General features: G+C 36.5%; 1 protein-coding gene across 1 annotated transcript; it reads left to right on the top strand.

The window, feature by feature from the left end:
* The first annotated feature begins 7,062 nt into the window (after positions 1-7,062).
* LOC112835181 (large ribosomal subunit protein uL30) lies at positions 7,063-7,881 on the top strand. The gene has a single exon (XM_025886738.2). The coding sequence runs from the start codon at positions 7,076-7,078 to the stop codon at positions 7,820-7,822; it is 747 nt and encodes a 248-aa protein (XP_025742523.1). The 5' UTR covers positions 7,063-7,075; the 3' UTR covers positions 7,823-7,881.
* Positions 7,882-22,235: the final 14,354 nt, after the last annotated feature.

Raw genomic sequence — 22,235 nt, 5'->3', positions numbered from 1 at the left:
ACGTCAATATCTAGCTCATCTTATTCTCTCCATAAGTCAATCTGCACTTATTTCTTCTTGCTTTTGGTAAATTCACATTGCATTCAGGGACCATTTTTTTTTAATCAACACATCTTAAGAAACCAAAAATGCTGAGATTTCTCTGCACTTACAATGCTATAAAAGAGCATGTATACCATTTGTATAAAATGTATACCATTTTATAATTTTTATCTTTTTAATATTGTAACATATATACTACTCTTGTATATGGTAACAATAAAAGTAATAAACTAAATATAATATCTGATGTTTAACAATAGCATCATGGTCATTCATTCTCATATTTCAGATGAATGTTGCATTTGTTATTCATCATCTACTAACATTTAGAAGTAGACAATTCAGGATAATTTTGGAGGGTGATGGGTAAAAGTTCTTAAGCAATGATATTTGAATGAGATCTTGGTGGTGGGTAAAGAAGGAAAGGCAAATACTCCATTCATTCCTTTTAGCCCATAACTCAAAGATTCTTGTCATTATCTGCCACAAATAGAGAAAATATTCAACCACAACAGTGGATAAATAATGGGTAAGAGTTTAAATTTTCCTCTCAGGGCTATGAGAATTTTATTAAATAACAGTGGATTCACGTTATGGTAAAAATTTCATGTATCAGCATGTAGTTGGGATGGGTGCCACCACTAGACTCTCAAGCATCATAAAATTATGCTAAAATTAAATTAAAATTCAAGTAAAATCACACTAAAATATAACTTTGTATAACTAAGTCCAACTTAGAAACATCTAATTCAAGCAATCTCTGCTATTAAAACAAGAATAGATATACATGAATCTGGAGGGAATTATGTATACTTGTAATCTTTCTTAATTATTTCAACTATCCCCTGTAATTACTTTTCTTACTATTTGCTAAATAGAAAATCAGTTGAAAATCAAGTCTGGGGGCACCTGAGTGGCACAGTTGGTTTAAGGTCTGACTCTTGGTTTCAGCTCAGGTCATGATCTCAGGGTCGTGAGACTGAGCCCCGCATCAGGCTCCACGCTCAGCACAGAGTCTGCTTAGAGTTTCTCTCTCCCTCTGCCCCTCCCCCTGTGCACTCGCTCTCTCTGTCTCTCTCAAATAAATAAGTAAATCTTTAAAAGAAAAGGAAAGAAAAGCGTGTTTGGCATAATTCAAAGCACCGTATGTTCTTATAGAGCCACCATCTCTTACTAAAGACAACATTATTTGATGAAGTGTCCTCAGAATTCAGTCTTTGGCCAATATTGAGCTGTTGATGCACTTTTCAGGACACTGCATATACTGTGATGTGTAGCTTTTCAAGCTGTTAAAAGATTATTTTAAATTGTGGATTTGATGCTACACAGGAAATAGCAATAAGAGTAGTTTTAAGCACTATTTTGTTAAACAGCATTCTGTTTGTAAGAATGTCTAACACCAACAAAAATGGGAATTGGACAATTCTTACAAAATTTTTTTCTGAACAATGAGTTCTTCATTTAATAGATATTTGAAACTATGATGATTTAAGTTACATTCAATGGATTTATTTTAAATGGCTTCCAGACAGCACATCAGAACACCAGGTGTCATAACTATTTTAAAATAATACTTTTTCAAAATGCAAGACAGCTGGATTATTTGAAATTTAAAATATACTCAGGTTTTAAACTTATTTTTCTAGGTCATGAAATAATACATATACCTGTACCTACATATAAGTGAACATTTTTTTCCATGCTGACCTACTGTCTTGAAGTATCATTGTTAGAATTTCAGTGTGTCTTTATAGAGGTGTATTTAAAAAAAACACACACTGGTAAGGCTGATGAAAATGTTGACTATGTTAAATAGGACCCAGAGGGAGCACAATACAAAGTCGCATTTCCAAGTTCACTAGTTTTTGTTGTTGTTGTTTTTGTAGCTATGTATTTTTTAATTTATCTGATAGAATTACTTTACAAATTAGCTTACAAAATAGACCTTCACAATATTGAAAGTATATTTTGAGGAAAAATCATCCAATGGCATATAAACAAATATGGTTTGCATTTGCCTCTATTTGATATTGCTTTATGTTTGCAAAAACAAGTGAACTGAATTACAGATACTGTTTTATCTTAAAGATTTCAGTTTGCCAACAACAATGAATTAAACATCCTCACGATATGCATTGTGCAAACAACCATAAATATCTGACCAATGCCTAATTTCTGCATGTTGCTATTTTTTAATAGCTATTTAGCATTGCCCACTGTAATCCTGATTTAACAATCAAGCTGGCATTTCAGATGGGGTCACAGGAGAGGAGCTTCTGTTGTTACATCATTGCCTCACCTACACTTGGACTTCTCAGTCTTGATTCTGTTGACATTTTGGGCCAGATCATTCATTGTTGCAGATGCTGTCCTTTGTGTTCTGTGTGGCTTCTATGCATTGGATGCCACGAGCAGCACTGTTAGCAGGTGTGATACCTGCAAAATCTGCAGACATTGCTCAAAGTCTCCTTGGGAACAGATTTAAACAGTGAGCACTAGTATGATGCAGGAGAGGGAAGTATAATACCTACTTTATTTTTATTTTTAAATTTATGTTGCTTCTTTTTTGTGGAAGATCTATGTATTACATTAATTGTCGAAATTTGAAGATGCATGCATTGGCAGAAATGCTGTTTGGATAATTCTTTTAGATCATCTGCTCCTATTTTTAATGCATCTGTGCAACAGAGAATGGAGAGATTGCAAATGTAAAATAATTTTCAAAATCGGGAAAATGTTGGAAAAAGTACAATATAATGGAGTGTTCTGAGGATAACAATGAATAATAATGCATGTTAACTAGACTTACTGTGGTGATCATTTTCCAGTACACAAAAATATCAAATCATTATGTTGCACACCTGAAACTAATATAATGTTATATGTCAATTATACTTCAATAAAAAGAATATATCAGTATGAATATATATATTATATATAGTTCACATTAGCAAGTAATTTAATTTCTCATGTCCTACCTACTTTACAGGGTTGTTGAGAGATACAAACAGGCATAGTATTTTTAAAATGCAGGCAGATAATGAAGAAAATTATTTTTTTCAAAAATTGAATATAAGAAACAAATTATAACAACAAAAACAAAATATTTTTATTATCTTCTGTGAATGAGCTTTCTCTCAATTGTCTTCTTTCTTCCTTCCTTTCTTTCTGGAAGTCATTGGCTATATAGCTTCGCAAATACTACTATAGAATAAAGTTTTTCTTAAACAAAACATTTTTGGTATTTGATCTGAAATATTAGGAAGTATTAGATCACTTAGCATTCAAAATATTAAAGGAATAGACTTACTCTAGATAACTTTGAAGTATAGTCTCCTATAGATCGATGACATGACTCCTTTAAAATAGATATTTTGATTTTGCTTTGACATTATAGGAAAGGATTACATTTAAAAATGTGTAGCAAAGCATTTCCTTCAAATTCTTTTTTTTTTTTTTAAAGATTTTTATTTATTTATTTGAGAGAGAGAGAATGAGAGATAGAGAGCACGAGAGGGAAGAGGGTCAGAGGGAGAAGCAGACTCCTCACAGAGCAGGGAGCCCGACATGGGACTTGATCCCAGGACTCCAGGATCATGACCTGAGCCGAAGGCAGTCGCTTAACCAACTGAGCCACTCAGGCGCCCCTCCTTCAAATTCTAATGTTGCATGTTAATTATTTCCTGAACAACATAAATTCATGTTCAACTGTACTATTATTAATAATATAATTATATATCCCAAGTGTCCAACCCCCCAAAATAATAAAATAATTATACAAAACAAGGGTGTAAAATCTCTTGTATTTGAATATGATTATTGCTTAAGTTACTACTTGAATTATTCTGAACACGTCCTGTAACTTCATGAAATTTTAGACCTCATAGACACATGGCTCTTCTTTATAAAGTAATACAGAGTTAAAAAGAAGTTATATAGCAAACAATATACTGCAGAGTACACCTTTCTTATATGGTATGAATAAAAAAGACTGCATAGTTTATATACTTTTGAACATTCACTTTTCAATTCTGATTTATTTTCAGATCTTGTTATGAGTAAAAGTTATTTTTCTACTCCCATTTTATTTTTAAATCAATTTCATATTCTTTCAACTATTATTTACCATCACACAGAGAATTTTACTCGCTTAAACACAAACTTCTCCATACTACTCTTTACTTCTTGTGATGTAAACTGAAGCAAATTATTTATTTATATTTCATCTAGGATATCGATCATTAAAAATGGGCCGTTCTCCCCGAGGCGACACAAAACAATAACAATACATATGTCATACTTTCGAGCCTCTTTATTGTTGCCATTGTAAACATAGCAAAGCTCTAACTCAAGAAAACTCTCCAGTCAGCAGTCGTCATCATTCATAACGTCAGTACAAGTTTTGCATGTCTGACTGGCTGAACTATTGGTAAAGAAATTATGTGTTTGTGTAAAAATAAGAGAGAGGTAACTCATTTCTCCTCCTAGAAGGAAATTGCTGGAGTTTTCCTTCTTTCATTCTTAGCAAAGACACATTTTTAGTGTCTGTGGTAAAATAGGAATGTGAAAAATAACAATGTCCCTAATAATCTAAAGTAAATCACACGTCCTATGACAAGTCACCTCCAGTCATACTTTTGGATTCATATTCTAGATGGTGTTTTTAGTTTTACATGGTGTTTCAATTGTCTATTTCTTCCTTAACGTAGAAAGTCAGTGTTTTAAAATACTAAAAAAATGTAATTATTTAGTAAGAAATAATGTAAGATTCAGTAAGGTTGTTGTAGGTTTTTAACAAAATTACGTAATATCAAAAGAATTTTTGAAATCTGTGATGATGGAATGCACTTAGTAACATTTGTCAAATTGGATAATTGCATTCATAGTTTTTAAACATAGTAGAGGATCAGGCTTAGAGTCCCTAGATTTCTAGGCAATTGAAATATTTGATAACATTTGACCATTATATTTATTGTCTCAATTATTTAAATATATTAAATTCATATTAAGAATGGTCCCTGTCAAAATGTCCTCTTGTATAAGGTTGCATACTTGGAGACAAGCTTTATCTTTGTTTAACTGTTTTGCTGGCAAAACTGCTATGTTGAGGGGCACCTGGGTGGCTCAGTCATTAAGCGTCTGCCTTTGGCTCAGGTCATGATCCCAGGGTCCTGGGATCGAGCCCTGCATCGTGTTCCCTGTTCTGCGGGAAGCCTGCTTCTCCCTCTCCCACTCCCCCTGCTTGTGTTCCCTCTCTCGCTGTGTTTCTCTCTGTCAAATAAATAAATAAAATCTTTAAAAAAAACTGCTATGTTGATATCGCACAGAGCTGGGTTTTCTTTTTTTTTTAATTTTTATTTATTTATTTGAGAGAGAGAATGAGATAGAATGAGCATGAGAGGGGGGAGGGTCAGAGGGAGAAGCAGACTCCCTGCTGAGCAGGGAGCCCGATGCGGGACTCGATCCCAGGTCTCCAGGATCATGACCTGAGCCGAAGGCAGTCGCTTAACGAACTGAGCCACCCAGGCGCCCCAGAGCTGGGTTTTCAATCATGTCCAGAGAAAGCTCTATGTATCTTTCATATATATGAATATATGTATGTGCACATATATATGAAAGAATATTTATATATTTACACACATATATACATATGCAGATACATATACAAAATGTGTATGTTACAGTTCATTAACCACTTTTTTCAATGTGGTATATTTATTTGTCTATATGATCATCTACAGCACTCTGCACACCCTGAGGAGCAGATCTGTGCTCATTTAGTCTTGCATATCACGTTTTGTTGATTGAGTACTTTGCATTTAATGCAAAGAAAATACAATTTTGGTGAAAGTACCCTAAGTCCATTACAATTGAATTCATTTGTTATGTGAAATCAGATGATCATCCAGTGTATTTAAGTCATTGATGATTTCTATATGTTTATTTATAATAGACTTTGAGCTTCTATATTATAAACCCATTAGGTTTAACATTTTTAATGTGTTACTTATTCACCAGTATGTTATTATAGAAAATAAATGTTTCTCTATTATGGCTTATTGAATGTGTGAATACATGAACTACATTGATAACTTACCTTAAATACATAGATTTGTGTGCATATCTATCCATCTTTCTATGCACCCACACATCTATCCACCCATTTACCTAATTGTTAAAATTATTCTAAAATGATATGTCTTATTTTACATTCATTCCCAACAAGTTCATTAAAGCAAATTCAATGGAACCTACAATTAATAGATAATAGCTTTTTATTGTTATTGCATTATTAAAAATAATATTTTAATTAATATAATAATTATTAATATAATTATTAAAAATAATGCATGCTAATTAATAGTAAGATAAATGAACTGCTAAACTTTCACTTAGTTTCAATTAAATGAAATTTCAAGACTGTTTTATAGATAAAGGCATAAAGATAAGTTTTCCTGGTTTCTTTTGTAACTATAGTTGCAGAGTTGAGGTCTTTGAGAGAAGTTCAATCAGATTAATGATCAGACTGGTTTTAATAATAGTCGTGTTGAACTGATGAATCCAAGAACTCATGCCCAATCCTGAGAAGTACTCTTCTGACTAGAAGTGTTGTGGTCTGTTTTCCAACACTATCCACATAAGGATACTACTAGAAAATTTTGTCATGTATCACAGATCTATTTTCCTTTAGAATAATAACTTCAGTAAATTGGAGTTCTGGTGCTAATCGATGGATATCACTCCTTTTCTTATGTTTTTCCCCATGTCCAGTATCTCCTTCTGCTGGAGATTTGAATGAGATATGGAAACCCCTTTCAGTAATTCAAAAATGAGTATTGTCTAAGAAGTTTTCACTCATGCGTTATATATATCACAATATTTACTGACTAGTCTGTGCAGTAATACATGGCATTGTATATGGTATAGTGTGGCTTTATAATCAAGCCACAGATAAAATATTACGGGAATTTCAAGAGGAAATGATTATTTGATTAAAAATTATGAAGGGTTCCGCTCTTTTCCGGCTGGAACCATGGAGGGTGCAGAAGAGAAGAAGAAGAAGGTTCCTGCTGTGCCAGAAACCCTTAAGAAGAAGCGAAGGAATTTCGCGGAGTTGAAGATCAAGCGTCTGAGGAAGAAGTTTGCTCAGAAGATGCTTCGAAAGGCAAGAAGGAAGCTCATCTATGAAAAAGCTAAGCATTACCACAAGGAATATAGGCAGATGTACAGAACTGAGATTCGAATGGCAAGGATGGCAAGAAAAGCTGGCAACTTCTACGTACCTGCGGAACCCAAATTGGCATTTGTCATCAGGATCAGAGGTATCAATGGTGTGAGCCCAAAGGTTCGAAAGGTGTTGCAGCTTCTTCGCCTTCGCCAGATCTTCAATGGCACCTTTGTTAAGCTCAACAAGGCTTCAGTTAACATGCTAAGGATTGTGGAACCTTATATAGCATGGGGGTACCCAAATCTGAAGTCGGTGAATGAATTGATCTACAAGCGTGGTTATGGCAAAATCAACAAGAAGCGAATTGCCCTGACAGATAACACATTGATTGCCCGATCTCTTGGTAAATATGGCATCATCTGCATGGAGGATCTGATTCACGAGATCTATACTGTTGGAAAACGTTTCAAAGAAGCAAACAACTTTTTATGGCCCTTCAAATTATCTTCTCCACGAGGGGGAATGAAGAAAAAGACCACCCATTTTGTAGAAGGTGGAGATGCTGGTAACAGGGAAGACCAGATCAATAGGCTTATTAGAAGGATGAACTAAGGTATCTGCCATGATTATTTTTGTAATCTGGCCAGTTAATAAATGACTACTCATGGAAATGTTCTGTTGTCTTGGTGACTTTTTGCTAGCCTGACTGCTGTCCCTTAACTATTAAAGCAAATCTTGGTGTGTGATAAAAGTCATCAGCCTTTGCGTGCAAAACTAGGGTCTAGTTTGTATCTTGGTGGAAAACATTCCTTGGGTTTATTAAAGACTCTTCTGTACAAAGAATATATCTTAATTTTTCACTTTTGAATTGTGCCACTGAGTTAGCCAAGATGGGTCTGTTCTAAGAAAACCTATTTCATAGGCCTTTGCATGATTTACAAATAAAAATACTGTTGCTGAAATTCTGTCCTCTGAGGCTTTGGCTTTTTTATAAAGTACTGTGTGAACATGAAAAAAAAAATTATGAAGGGTTCCAATCATATTGTAGTATTTGAGCTGAGTCTTTTAAATCTAGACAATATGTGACATGGACAAGCCCCCAAAACCACCACTCTGACCACTGCTATTCCATCACCACCACCATACCATCACCCCTGTCACCACTACCATGACATCACCATCAATTTGAATACTGAAGGCCATTTCCAGATCCGGCTTCATACTGAGAAGACATCTAATCTGGCTCCCAGAATCTTAAGAGGCATTACAGATCCATACTGTATCTCATGATTGGTGGTTAAAGGATTATCAAAATATATGGACAGAAAGAGCATACCAATGTAATCATCTTCCCCAATGTAGCATTTGAGAGAATTTGCTATCTTCAGAGGCATTTGGCATCTTCAGATCCATTTGCTGTCCATGATAAGAAAGAAGTCTCCATTTTGTTCCGTACTGCTCAATATCCAAGCATAAAATCTTTACCCAAATTGTTACTTTTGTATCAGAATTAATGGATTTTATGGGACAAAATCAGACACATTGTACATGTGTGGGAAGAAAAGAAGTGGCAGTGAGATAAAGAGATTGAAAAATATAATCAATTTGCTTCTTTAATGAACATCATTGAGTGGCACCTGAAGTAAATCAATGGGCCAGTAAAAGTGGTGGAGTTTACTTAGTTGCTTAGAATAGAAATATTAGCAAATTCTAATATGAAGGAAAAACTGGAAAACAGGGGCCTTCCAGAAATCTCAGCCTGGGGTGCCTGGGTGGCTCAGTTGGTTAAGACTGCCTTCGGCTCAGGTCATGATCCTGGAGTCCCTGAATCGAGTCCCGCTTCGGGCTCCCTGCTCGGCGGGGGTCTGCTTCTCCCTCTGACCCTCCCCCCATCTCATGTGCTTTCTCTCTCTCTCATTCTCTCTCTCTCAAATAAAATAAGTAAAAAAATCTTAAAAAAAAAAGAAATCTCAGCCTGAAATATTCAGAAATCCTAATTAGTCCTCCCATATCAGAGACACAGTAGTGAAAACATCCTAACATATATGTGAATGGATTACTTCCCTAGTATCCATAATAAAAACCATTATAGTAAGTGAATAACAGTTAATAATAAAATATTTAATCAAGAATTTATTGTTATGTATAAAACGGCCATCAGAAGGTCTGCTAATTAAATTTAAAACTTACTTAGAGACACTCAAACAAAAGAAACTCAAAGAGAAACAGGATTTTACCAATCAATTAACAAAGGTACAGTTGGTCTGTGAGGAAAGTTGTTTGCAAACAGAAATCTAATTTGGTTTCATTGATTATATTTTTATTCCATCCTTAAGGTCATTCTAGGCATACTATATTTAATTTTCCCGAGGCTCTTTGGAAAATAAACTACAGCTCTAGAAGAGGAAAGCTTTATTGTGAAATACAGACCTCCTGAGGAAACAAAGCAGAGTACTTGTGTAATGCAGTCATTCCAGAAAACAAACTACAACCTTAGGAGAGGTTACTTTACTTAATCCTAATTGATATATCTCAGCTTCAGTGACAGCAGATTGTTTTAACAGAGTGTTACTGTTCCACCCTTTCTGTTGTAACTTAAATAAAATGCCCTATGCATGCTGTTTGACTTTTTAAACTCTAATAATTATTTTTGGAAGAGTTTAAATGAAAAATGAGCTAGCACAGAGATACAGAGGGAAGGACACACAACTGACAGTGGAAATTAAGGTTCTATCTGACCGTAGCTCTTCCACGGACAAAATCTTTTATTCTTACCAACTCATTTTTTTTTTCCTAATGGCTTTGGATAGTTTCAGAAAATAAGAATAAAACAAACAGGCGAAACTTAAAACAGTAGAGTCCTTCCGTCCCTTATATTTAGCATTTACTAGTGTCAAAACCAAATGAGATGCTGTTGTCATCTTTTTAAAATTTATATGCTATTCTTTCTAAGGTAATATTCTCCATCTTTTCACTGCAGTAAATTTTTATCCAATACCCAGGCTTTTTCAAATTTGCCTAATTAATTTAAACATATTCTTTTTTAATTGAAGAATAATTGATATACAATATCGTATTAGTTACAGATATACAGCAGAGAAATTCAGTAGTGATCTAAATATATTTTAAGTGATAGCTTATCCAGTCTGTACTTGTATTTTATTTACTTTTTCTCAAGCTTCTTAATTTATCAAAGACGTATGTTTTTGACACTAGTTTTTGTTGTTGTTGTTACTAAATTACTCCTTCCCTGTATTTCTATGTGTTCTCCAGTCTTACTGAGGTTTAATTGACAACTGTATATATTTAAGTTGTACAATGTGGCATTTGTATAGATTGTGAAGTGATTACCACAATCAAGCCACTTAACATACCTAGTAACTCACATAGTTACCGGTTTGTTGTGTGTGTGTGGTGAGAACACCTAAGATTTATTCTCTTAGCACATTTCATGATATGACACAGTGTGATTAACTGTAGTCACCATGCTGTATATCAGAACTACAGAATTTATTCATACTGAATAACTGAAAATTTGTACCCTTGGATCACCATCTCCCCATTAACCCCAACCCCCAGCCTCTGTAGCCAATATTCTACTCTCTGCTTTTATGAGTTCAAGGGTTTTTGTTTGTTTGTTTTCTTTTGCTTTGTTTTAGATTCCATATATAATTGAGTTCATGAAGTATTTTTCTTCCTGTTCTTGGCTTGTTTCATTTAGCATAATATCTTCCAGTTTCATCCATATGTCATAAATGTCAGTATTTCCTTTTTAAAGTAAGCAATGTTCCAGTGTATATAGACCTATACACCATGCTTTCTTTATCCATTTATCTGTCGGTGGACACTTACGTTGTTCCCATATCCTGGCCACTGTGAATAATGTTGCAATGAACATAGGAGCAGATCCTTTTGAGATCTTGATTTCGTTTCCCTTGAATACATAAGTTGAAGTAAGATTGCTGGATCATTTGGTAGTTCTATTTTTTAATTTTTTGAGGAACGTCTAAACTGATCTAAACCTCTATTTTCCCTAATGGTTATACCAATTTATGTTCCCATTAATCATGCACAAGGGCTCTCTTTTAGCAACACCCTCGCCAACTCATCTCCTTCTGTAAAGATGACATTAATGTATAAACTCGTTCCTAATTTCCTATTTTTAAATGATAGGTTGTTTGAATATCTTCTTCAAATATTATAGTGAAGTTTTTTTCTTATCTGAATAATCATTATGAACTTCAAGATTTTAGTTGATTCAATGCTTTTAATACACTAGAATTTTTATTCTTTTGAACTTTCCTGGTGGCACTCCCTTCAGGTGGGCAGAATCTGTTAATCGTTGAAAAGTGCCTTCCTGTGCTGCACATTAAAAGGTGCTTTATTTTTTACCTCCTTGTCTCAGGGTCAACTTGTTCCTTCTAGGCTGCCGACTAGAACTCCACCCTTTCTTCAGACTCAGTTCCCTAACACAGGGAGATGACACTAGAAGCTAAAACTTGAGCTCTTGAAGTTGTCATTGCTACAGGGGTAATATTTGTTTCTAGACCATTTCAATGAATTTTTTTTAAATTGTGAATTTATATCAATAGCTTTAATTCAGTTTCATGGCCCTTAACTTCATTATATTGTTTAACTGTTTCCTCTTTTGTAATTTGGCATATTAGATAGCAGTGGCTAATAGCAAATATAGTATCTAAATGGCTCTCAAACAAATATTTATTTTTTACTAGTGTTATCAGAGGCGGCAGGTCAGCTGAGGCTCTGCTGTGCTTGGCGCAGCTTGGCTCCAAATGTTTTCTTTTTGTAAAAAGCTGACTGAAGAAGCTGTCCTGTATTTAGGATATGGCCAAAGAATATCACATTGCCAATCCCCAAATCAAAGAGGCAGCCTAATGTGCTTTCCTACGGGCCGCTCGAACAAGACACATGACAAGTGGAGGGATGATATATAATCCTATTATAAGGAGGGTCAAATAATTGGTAGCAATAATCCAATTTGCTACAGCCTTCCGTCTTTGTCACAAATATTGATTTCATCTGCACACAATATAAACTGAAATCCTTCCCCAAAGCTCCCCAAGAATTGCATGCAAAACTGGCTTAAAGCTTAAATTCCAGGTTCCTCTAATCCTAATCCAAATTATGCTAAAATGCGGTGGTGGTGGTTGTTTAATCTGGAGTGAAAAAGACAATTTTCCTTATCAGAGATTTCTTTAGATATGTTTAAAAGGGCCACTGCCCTGGATCTTATTCTTTCGAGGAACATGTTCTGATCTTCCTCTGGCTGTACCTCTAAAAACAAGGTCAGATTCTGATTCTATTACACACTTCAATTGCTAGGACCTTTGAATTCCCCATGCAGATAGCCTTGAGCATATATCCACAAGGGAAGGGCTTACACAGCTCTTTATCTGTCCTATTGAGAACCTACTGTCCTAACAGCATGTCCCTCCCTAAACCCAAAGGGTGGCCAATTGGTAACTGTGTGTGGAAAGAAGAAAAATATGGATCATTGGTTGTGATGTCCTTATATATGTACCCAAGGACCCCCTATGACAGGACTGATCTGGAGTCGAAAAGAAAGGGATAGAGCAAGAACAAAGGGATTCTCCTCCATCAGCCCACTGGGGAGGGTTTGTAAGAAAATAACAATGCTGAATTCTGTGTCTACACTCTAGGTCTACACACACACACACACACACACACACACACACACACACACACACGTTTTGTTGTTGTTTTTTTTTCAAGCTGGCATGGGGAATTTATTTTGTAGAAAAGCAACATGTGGAGAATGCCATAAAAAGTCCTAGGATGTCTAAAGTACTACACATAAAAACAACAGCTGCTCATAATGACAACACTGGAAGCTACACTGCGAGATTATATGATACATCCTTTCAAACAATTAGCTCAGTTTATAAAATTTAATTAGTATGCTTATAATATGTGAGGCACTATTTTTCTCTTTCTCTGCCTTGCACAATTTAGGAGCAGCCCTATCTGCTATGCATCCAGCATACAGTGATCAGACATGAATAGGAAAACTGAAATAATGTCTGCAGGAGAAGATGAAAAGTGGGAGGCACATACCACTCATTGGTCTGGAGCAAATCTGAAATTCCACTGGGAAAATGTGGCAAGGTTTGTCTATTGTGATGGTTAATTTTATGTGTCAACTCGCCTGGGCTAATATCCAGATACCTGGTCCGGGTGTATCTATGAGATGTCTGAAACAAACCCATAACGTTAACCGATGCTGTTTATGAGTTCTAAATAGCATGGAAACGAGAGATGCGTGGACAATGTAGAACATTGCACACATGATTTAAAATACATACAATGTGTTTGAAATCAGGAAAAGTTAATGGTACTGTCAATTCTATGAAAGACACACAGATATTAATACTTAGAACCAGTTTATATTTTTAATCTTTGAGCTTATCATACAAGCCTGGAAATAGAAACAAACTAGAACTTGGATTGAAAGAGAGTATATCATTAGTAAGGAGAAAACTTGCAGAAAATCCAATTTGGCAATAATGTAATGTGTATTTCCAGAAAGTACAGGTAAACTAGGAAGTATGCTGGAATGAAAGTGATTTTCATTCTTAGATCGAAAGTTTAAGGAGCAGTCTGACTACACAAAGAAGAAAACATTGAACAGAAAATCCTTCTTGAGAATTCTGTTGACTATAGTTTTTTGAGTTCACATTTATAAATATTTATCCACATCTTTTAATCTCTGCAGTTTCTGAAATTTTTGACTACTTTCTGTCATGGAAAGTCACCATTCATCCTTTACCTGTGTGGCTGTATACCTTTTGTGCTTTCAATAAAACAAGAGAGTTGGCAGTTTTAGGATACTCACGAATAGTCATGATGTAAGAAAAAATAGGACTTTTTTTCTCTCTGTTATTATTCATAAATCTCTAATGGAATATTACTGTTAGGGCAACAGTACCGATCACTCACAGTGCTTTCTAAGTATCATTTGGGAGTGAACAGAACAAATAGGCCATGCTAGGCTGCGTAGTTTCCTAAGCCAAAGTGATGTGCAAAAAAAAAAATAGTACCAGGGATGAAAAAAAAGAGATTATAAAAAAATTTTATCTTTATTAAACTGTATTTTGTTCACTCCACCTGTGAACATGTTGAATGACATTCGAAACCCGTTTCTAGAATTCTCTCCACATGAATAGTCTTATAAAATGTCCCAAATTTTATGCCATTTATTTAATAAATATTTGATGAGTGGGTACCAATCCCTGGTACTATGATGCGTAATGAAGCTACAGTTGGAGGGAAAGCAGTTACTAAACTTCTAGCACTTATGAGAAAGTGAAAACGGAGAAATAAACACTAATCAAAATATAATGTGGAATGTGCTGTCATTTGTAGAAAATACTCCATATCTATAGAAATTGCTTAATGCTCTGTAGGTATAGGTAATAATTTAATTACTTTCTCTCTGGAAAAAATGTGCATATATACGTCAGCTTGTTACAAATTTTACTGATATGAACGATGTGTTGCACACAGTTTACCAAAAACACTAAAAATATAAAGTAATATTGATTGTAAATTTCAAATGCTCAAATGGAATTTCACAGTGTATTTTTGTTGATTTTGGCCAAGTCCTAGTACGTATAGCAGCCTAGCTAGGTTTGCAGTTCAGCCATGATTTGACAAATCCACTCGCATCCTATTTCATGAAATTTTTTCAATAAATTTATTTTTATTAAATCTGATATTGAATCTACTGTTAAACTCTTCCTTCTCTTAATGCAAATTTTACTCATAAAATGAAACCGCCTTCAGCCTCAGCTCTCCATTTGTTGGATTTCTGTGGTTCATCAGTAATAGAACCGCTTCTTGACTGAATTGGCTAATAGTTTTAAACACTGGAAGAATAATCTCTCATTTTTCTTTGTGGTGCTATTCACAGTGTAGCAGTTACAGACACTGCCGATTTTAAGTGTGTCCTGCCTTCCTAACATGTTCTCCATCATTTTAAACCTAAACAACAAATCAAAAAGTAAGTCAAGCCCTGGTTTGTAGCATTTACCAATTCCCATGGTATAAATATTCCCATCATGGCTAATTCCAAGCCACCAATGGCTGATTCACAACTGGACCTTGCGAAGCAGTTTGAGCCGCCTCTAGTCTATTAGAAATACATTTGTACAGCAGGTCTTTTTGGCTGTCCGGGCATTTCTAATTCAGCGGAATGAGGCCTGACAGGAGTTCTTTGTCTCATTCCATCAGTGCTTAACTTCCTTTAACATCTCTAATCCTTTGCAGGAATGCAATCTTATTGCACTGAGTCACAGGAGTCACTTAGTGAGATTTGCCTTCTTGCCCAGGATATGCCCTTTCTGGGTCTGTGACCATGAACAAATTGTCGCTCTCGCATCTGTTCCTCTTGCTCCCCGACAAAGGTCTGACCCTGATGATGGCATCCCCTGGCACTCCTGGGGCTTCCCCCGTGGGTTCTGGGTTCGGGCCAGGAGAGGTGCTGACAAGGGATCAAAGAGCCAGAAGAGTGGGAGACAGGCGTCCCTCTTCCAACCCCATCTCTGCTTTGAGGTTTTTTGTCTTGTTCTGTGTTTGACGGTGGCTGTCTCTCTTGGTGACAACTCCAGGAGGATGGTACCTCTTTTTTGAGTCCTGAAGTCACAGGGCCCCCATAAAACTGTTTTCTCTCCAGACCCTGTCCCATATATGACAGAATGGCTTCTCACTTTCCATCTCTGGGGGCCTTCACATCCCGTTGTGGTTTCCCTAACCCTGGCTGTGTATCTATAAATACCCTGTTAACATCTTTTGCACCTCTCTGCAGGATTGTGTTTTTGTCAGGACAGTGACTGGCACACTCTAAAATGTGAGGTTTGGATTAGGTCATTTAGAAGGTCCTTTCTAGCTCCATAATTACAGAGTCTAGGATTCATTAAGGTCAATTTTCCAGAAAGCATTTTTTTATTATTAACTTAATTAAAAATTTAAAATGATGAACCCTCATCTAAGCAAAGCAGAACTAGAAAAAGGATACTGAATCAAAGATAGACTATATTTCAAAATATGTGATGAAATGAAGACAAATAAATGTAAGTCATTATGACACAGTAAGCCATGACATAAGTAGAAATGCAGCTTGAGAAGCTAAGTGAATTGCTCGTTGCTATTAGATAGATGTCTTATGGAGATGGTTTGGTCCTTATTATCCTATCTATATGTACAATTATTTTTTGTTCATCTATGAATCTGAGTTTCTTCATATTGGCACTATGAACATTTTGGGTAGGATAATTTTGTTGTGGTGGTGGTTGTCCTATAAAACATAGACTATTTACTAGTATTCCTGGCTTCCATCCATTAGATACCAGTAACTCTTCCCCCACTCGTGACAAGCAAGTGTTTCCAGGTTTACCAAATGTCCTCAGGGGGGCAAAACTGCCCTTGGTTAAGAGCACTGATTATATCTGATTATATGATTTCACACACACACACACACACACACACACACACACACTCGCACGCGCGTGCACACACATGTATAGGTAGATACAGGTATGGTTATAGATAAATGCCAAAGAAGACTTCAACAATAATTTCTTTAGAGTCTTGTATTCCATATTACTGTATGTTGTTATTATTTTGCATATTAATACATATTCTAACAGTTTTGAAGTTATGATCAGAAATGTGATGATTTATGATTTTTCTTTCCCTTTTCATTCCGTGTCATCACCTTCTGTACTCTAATCAGTTGGGTATTTATCTCTGGAGTAAATACACAGATAGAGGTGCCGCCGAAGCCAAAATTGCAGGAAGCAGACATGCTGAGCTGTTGTGCCGGAGCATTCCTGTCACCACATGAGAATGTGAGGTGCAATAGGTTATAGGTCTCTCTCTCTCTCAGAGAGGCAACTCTAAAAAATCAAGTGAGAAATAAAGAGTAACAGAGGTGCCATTTCCTGTTGTGTCATCTAAGTGAAAGATGGTAATTTCCATGGTCATTTTCTGCAGCCCTTCCCACCCTGGAAGTGCCATTGTCTGTACAAAATTCTACTGAAGTTGACAATTCTTGATCTACTCCACACTGGTTCTAAGCACACCTGTGGCTTATGAATAGTCTTGGCTCTGGACCTTGTCCTCCCTTTGCAGGAGAATCTGATCCCCACCATAATGTGGAAGCTAGCTCTGTGCTAAACTTAATATTTCTCAACGTTTTAACATGATTGTGTAGCACAGTATTTCTGCCTGTGCTGTGTGATACATTCACCATATAGTCTGACAAATTAATTAACCAAAATTTCCTCTCGATATCATGAGTATTTTCCTCTCCCATCTCCACTGTTGTGTGTTTCTCACACAGACAAAATTATTCCCACTTGGAGAGTTTTCTTGCTGCTGCCGTAAAAACTGCTGTGTTCCCAAGGATTCTAAATGAGATCCATAGATGTATTTATAGAGAAATATACATACTACATAGGTTCCTCCCCTTACCTAAATGGTAGTAAATAAAATAACATTTATTGTTAGGTAAACTTAAATTTGAAATGAATGTTTTACTTACATTATTAATTTTATTTTTACAAAAGGCCAATGAAATTAGAACAATGAAAAAAATTAGAACAATGAAAGTACATAAAATTACAAAATCCACCTCTCTAGGGGTAAACTTTATTAATAGACACACGTGTCTCTTCAGACCTTCTATAACATATACACACACACACGTGTACATTTTACAAAAATAGATGCAGAATACAGATATTGTAATGCTCCCCTTGCTTGTGTTCCCTCTCTCGCTGTCTCTCCCTCTGTCAAATAAATAAACCAAATCTTAAAAAAAATAAAATAAAAATTCAACAATATAATGTTGTCACCTTTCTATACCAGGAATACAGAATTAGCCCCTTATATTTTTGATAGCTTTATAAATATTCCATGTTGTGATTTCATTTTACTCTTAACATATGGGGGGAAAGAAAACAATAAAAAATTGGTTACAAACAGTTCTAAATATTCTTTACTCTGCCTACGTTACTAAAAACTTATTAGGTCAAGGTTGATTATAGAGTTTTTTTCAAAAGATTCTTTTCTGATGTATAGCACCCCAGTGACATGGAAGAAAGATGGTTTGGCTGAAGTGGTAGCTGTCTTCTTTAACTCATAGTTGATGAACGAGCTCACTGCCCTGGGACACCCTGTGAGAATGGTATAACCTCAAGGAGAGTAGCCATTATGTTTTGCTTTTGTGACTGTCTTCTCTTTGTATTAAAAACATTTCAAAAGTATCTAGTTATTCAAACATTTCACAGAGTATATTTGACTCAATATTTAGATAAATATATGGTAGGTCCTCTGTAAATTCCCATCAATGAAAATAATATAATTTACCTATGTGGAAACTCAAGCATGAGAATTAATAATGTCATATGTAATCTTCTGTGTTTTCCTTTTTTAAGTCCGTAAGTATCTTATTTATAGTTCAAGATCTAGTCGTAAAATAAGTAGAAGTTGCCATATAGCCAAAGATCATGTCTCACTTCAGATTTCTACCCCTCATACCGTAAGAGGGTAATCATATTTTTTTGACTGCAGGATGTTTTAATATTTTTCTGTTTTATGGAGATTTAAACGTCGCCACTGTTTTGCACTGAACTATGTCACTTTTCATTTCTTTACACTCTTTCCAAATTCAATTATTTGGGATGGAAAATGTTATGAAAATATATATGCATTACTTGAGTTTAGAAGCGTGGCTAAACTACAGTCATGAGAGGAACAATTTATGACTATCATGTACCTAATTTTTACCTCAATTGCTATGACAGCTCATACATAAAGCAAAAGCAAAAGCAAAAAAAGAAACAAAAATTTTAGAAACGTGACATGCGGTGCCAGGGAGCTCTAAGGAGCTCCAGTTGAGGTTAGAAGCTGCAACGGCTTCCCAAAAGTGTCAGGGGAAAAAGGATGAAACCAGGCCCCAAATTCTGCCTCACTTGTTTGGTCAACGTGTTCTTGTCCTGCTTGAGTCAACCTGAGGTAACCCCACTGGTACCACAGGAAAAAGGAAGGATGGTGCCAGACAGAGGCAAAGCGGCCACCTAGAACCTGGATGTGCCCTAATACTGAGATGACTGCATCCTTTGAGGCAGAGAAATGGGGGGCATTTCCTTGTTGTGGGGTTTCAGTGAGTATTTTGACAACGTGGACAGATTTTAGAAGGTAGCTATACCAGAACATTTGAACAGCAGAAGGATGAAAACAGCAAATAATAATAATAATAAGTAGTTGTAGTAGTAGTAGTAATGAATTTTTAAAAAGAGTGGGTAGGGGGCAGGAATTACACATGGAACAGTACTCAGTCCACCGTGTCCCTGCCCCCACCTAACACGGCCTCCCTCCTGGCCGGGTCCCCAGTTAGCTTGTGTGTTGACACCGAGAATGGGCAAGGAAGAACAGGTGCTTGGAGGGGAAGGACTCGCTCACACAGGCGAGGTACGTCTGCATAATTCATGGTGGAAAAGGGGGAATGGGTCTGACAACGTGGGATAAGGAACGAGAGCTTTCTGTAGTGTTTTGGCAGGTGAGAGCCTAAAGCGTGGTGTGGAAAGAAATGGGACACGGTTATTCTGAAATTAATGCCTTAACTCTGCTTACTGTCCTTCTAGGGACTCGAACCAAGAACCCTAGCCATTCTCAATTAATTTTCATCATTTTGCAGGGCGCTTTTAGTTTTAATTTTTATTTTTTATTGAGATATAATTGGCAGTGTATAAGTTGAAGGAGTTGATTTGATGCATTCCTCTGTTGTGTATGACTACTAGCATAGCATTAGCTGACACCTTCATCACGTCACGTAATTATTTTTTGTGGGGAGAACATTTAAGATCTAGTTTCTTCGTAACTTTGAAGTATATACTACAGTATTGTTAACTCTAATCGGATAATTCCCTCCCATCTCTGGAGCCAATATCTAATCACAACACTGTGCATGAGATCTCCAGAAGGTATCCATCTCCTAACTACAAGTTTGTACCCTTTGGCCATTTTAAAAACATGACCTAGCTTCTGTAGTAAACCACAGGGGCTGAAGCTTCAGTGAAGCTGTCTTCTTAAACAATGACACTAATGTGCTAGAAATGCTTTCAGTCTCCAGATTTCTTACTATGCAGCCTGTGTGCTCTGCATATGTCATGGGAGGCTGAGAATTCATGTCAGTTTTAATTACAGGGGAAGAGGATTTCATTCTCTCTGCAACTTCGAACTATTGAAAATGAATTAAAACACAAGCAAAGGAATTATTCTCAGAGGGAATCCGCAGATGCATTTCTTTAAGATTGCTTATGGAGATGAGGAATCAAAAGAGCTTGCAGGATTGGCTTTCCTCCGCTGCTGGAGCAAACGTCCCAGAAAGACCCAAGCCAGCAACCAGGAGAGAAAGAAAGTGCTACCAGCCTCAGGACTGGGAAGAGAAAGGCTATGGGAAAGTTCCTGGTTTTCAAAGATCCAGAAAGGTTAGTTGAAAAATGGGGAGAAAGCTGGCAGGGGGAAGAAGGGAGAGCCTGGAGTCTGTGGGCTTGCAGATGCAGGATTCAGAGGTGGTGACAGGGACAGTGTGGATGCCAGTACTGAATGGCAGCCCCGAAGGACTTCCTTGGGAATGGTCCTTCCCTCTTGCAGCTTCAGTGAAGATGACAGGAAGGATGGAAGCAGAGATGCTTGCAGATCTGATTCGGTACGATACTGCTAAGCAATAATCCAGGTGGCTGGAGGGAGGAAAAGAAAAAGAAAATATAGGAAGATAAGAAAATGAGAAAAATAGAGAAAAGAATAGTAGGATTCCCGACACAGACACACAAGAACGTACCTGTTGATCACATCAGTGGTTTTGTAGATTTATTTGGCTTTTTCAGAGCAACCTGACTCAGAACACCGCACTTTTCAGGGAAAGTCCCAGACTGGGAAAACCCAGAAGGATAAAACTCTCTCGGGGTCCGTTACCCCCAGGAACACAAGTGTAAACAAGTCTGGGCGTAGGAAAGGAAGGGGAGTCTCAGTCTTACCTACTTGTCTCTAACTTAATAAGTCATGTTTCTTTTTGGATTTATTAATAAAATCTGTGTGTGTTCGTTTTCTGTTGCTGCCATGATAAATTACCACACTTGGCGCTTGAAAACACAAATTGACTCTTACATTGCCATTGATCAGAAGAAGTCTGACATAGGGCTCAGGGGCCCCAGTGTCAGCAGGGCTGGTTCCTTTCTGGAGTCTCTTGGAGAGTATCTGTTTCCTTGCCTTTTCCAGCTTCTGGGGGCCTCAGACATTCTTTGATCCATGACTCCCTTCTTTCCAAGCCAGCAACACTGTGTCTCTCTGACTCTTCTTTCATGGTAATTTCTCCTTCTGACCTGACCTCTGCAGGGGCAGGTTCCATAAATGTGATTAAATTGAGCTCCCCCCTGGATAATTCAGGCCCATCTCCCCATCTCAGTCTTTACCCTTAATCACATGGGCAGTGCCTTTTTCACCTTAAAATGTAACATACTCACCATTGCCTGAGAATAAGACTAGAGGGGCAGGTGTTCTGCCTTCCACACTTTGTAAAATGAACTTTTACTCCCCACTTGTTCAATGAATGAGAAAACGATACTATTACATATTGTTCTAGCTTAAAAGTATCTTGATGCATGAAAGACTTTACCTGTATTAAAACATTCAAATTTTATAACAAGTATGCAAGCAGACTGGGAATCACAGAACACAATAATAAGATCAAGAGTAAATGGCCTCTATAGTCACACATATGTATTTCGTGCACAATTAGGTGAATAAATTTCTTCTCTGAGTCTATCAGATACGCAATCCAGAAATGGAAGTCAGTGGTGACTTTCATTTCCATAAATTTCATAAAATGCATTGACCCTTCTTGCCTTGGACATATTTCTAGGTGAGCAGCCACCAAATTCATTGTGCTCATTCTGACCACCCACACCAGACAAGTGAGCCT

This window comes from Callorhinus ursinus, unplaced genomic scaffold (genome assembly GCF_003265705.2).
Source record: "Callorhinus ursinus isolate GAN/ISIS: 27379988/994484 unplaced genomic scaffold, GSC_fseal_2.0 scaffold11, whole genome shotgun sequence".
Taxonomy (NCBI): Eukaryota; Metazoa; Chordata; class Mammalia; order Carnivora; family Otariidae; genus Callorhinus; species Callorhinus ursinus.
The sequence above is the reverse complement of the archived record's forward strand: the minus strand, read 5'-3'. Positions and strand labels throughout refer to the sequence as shown.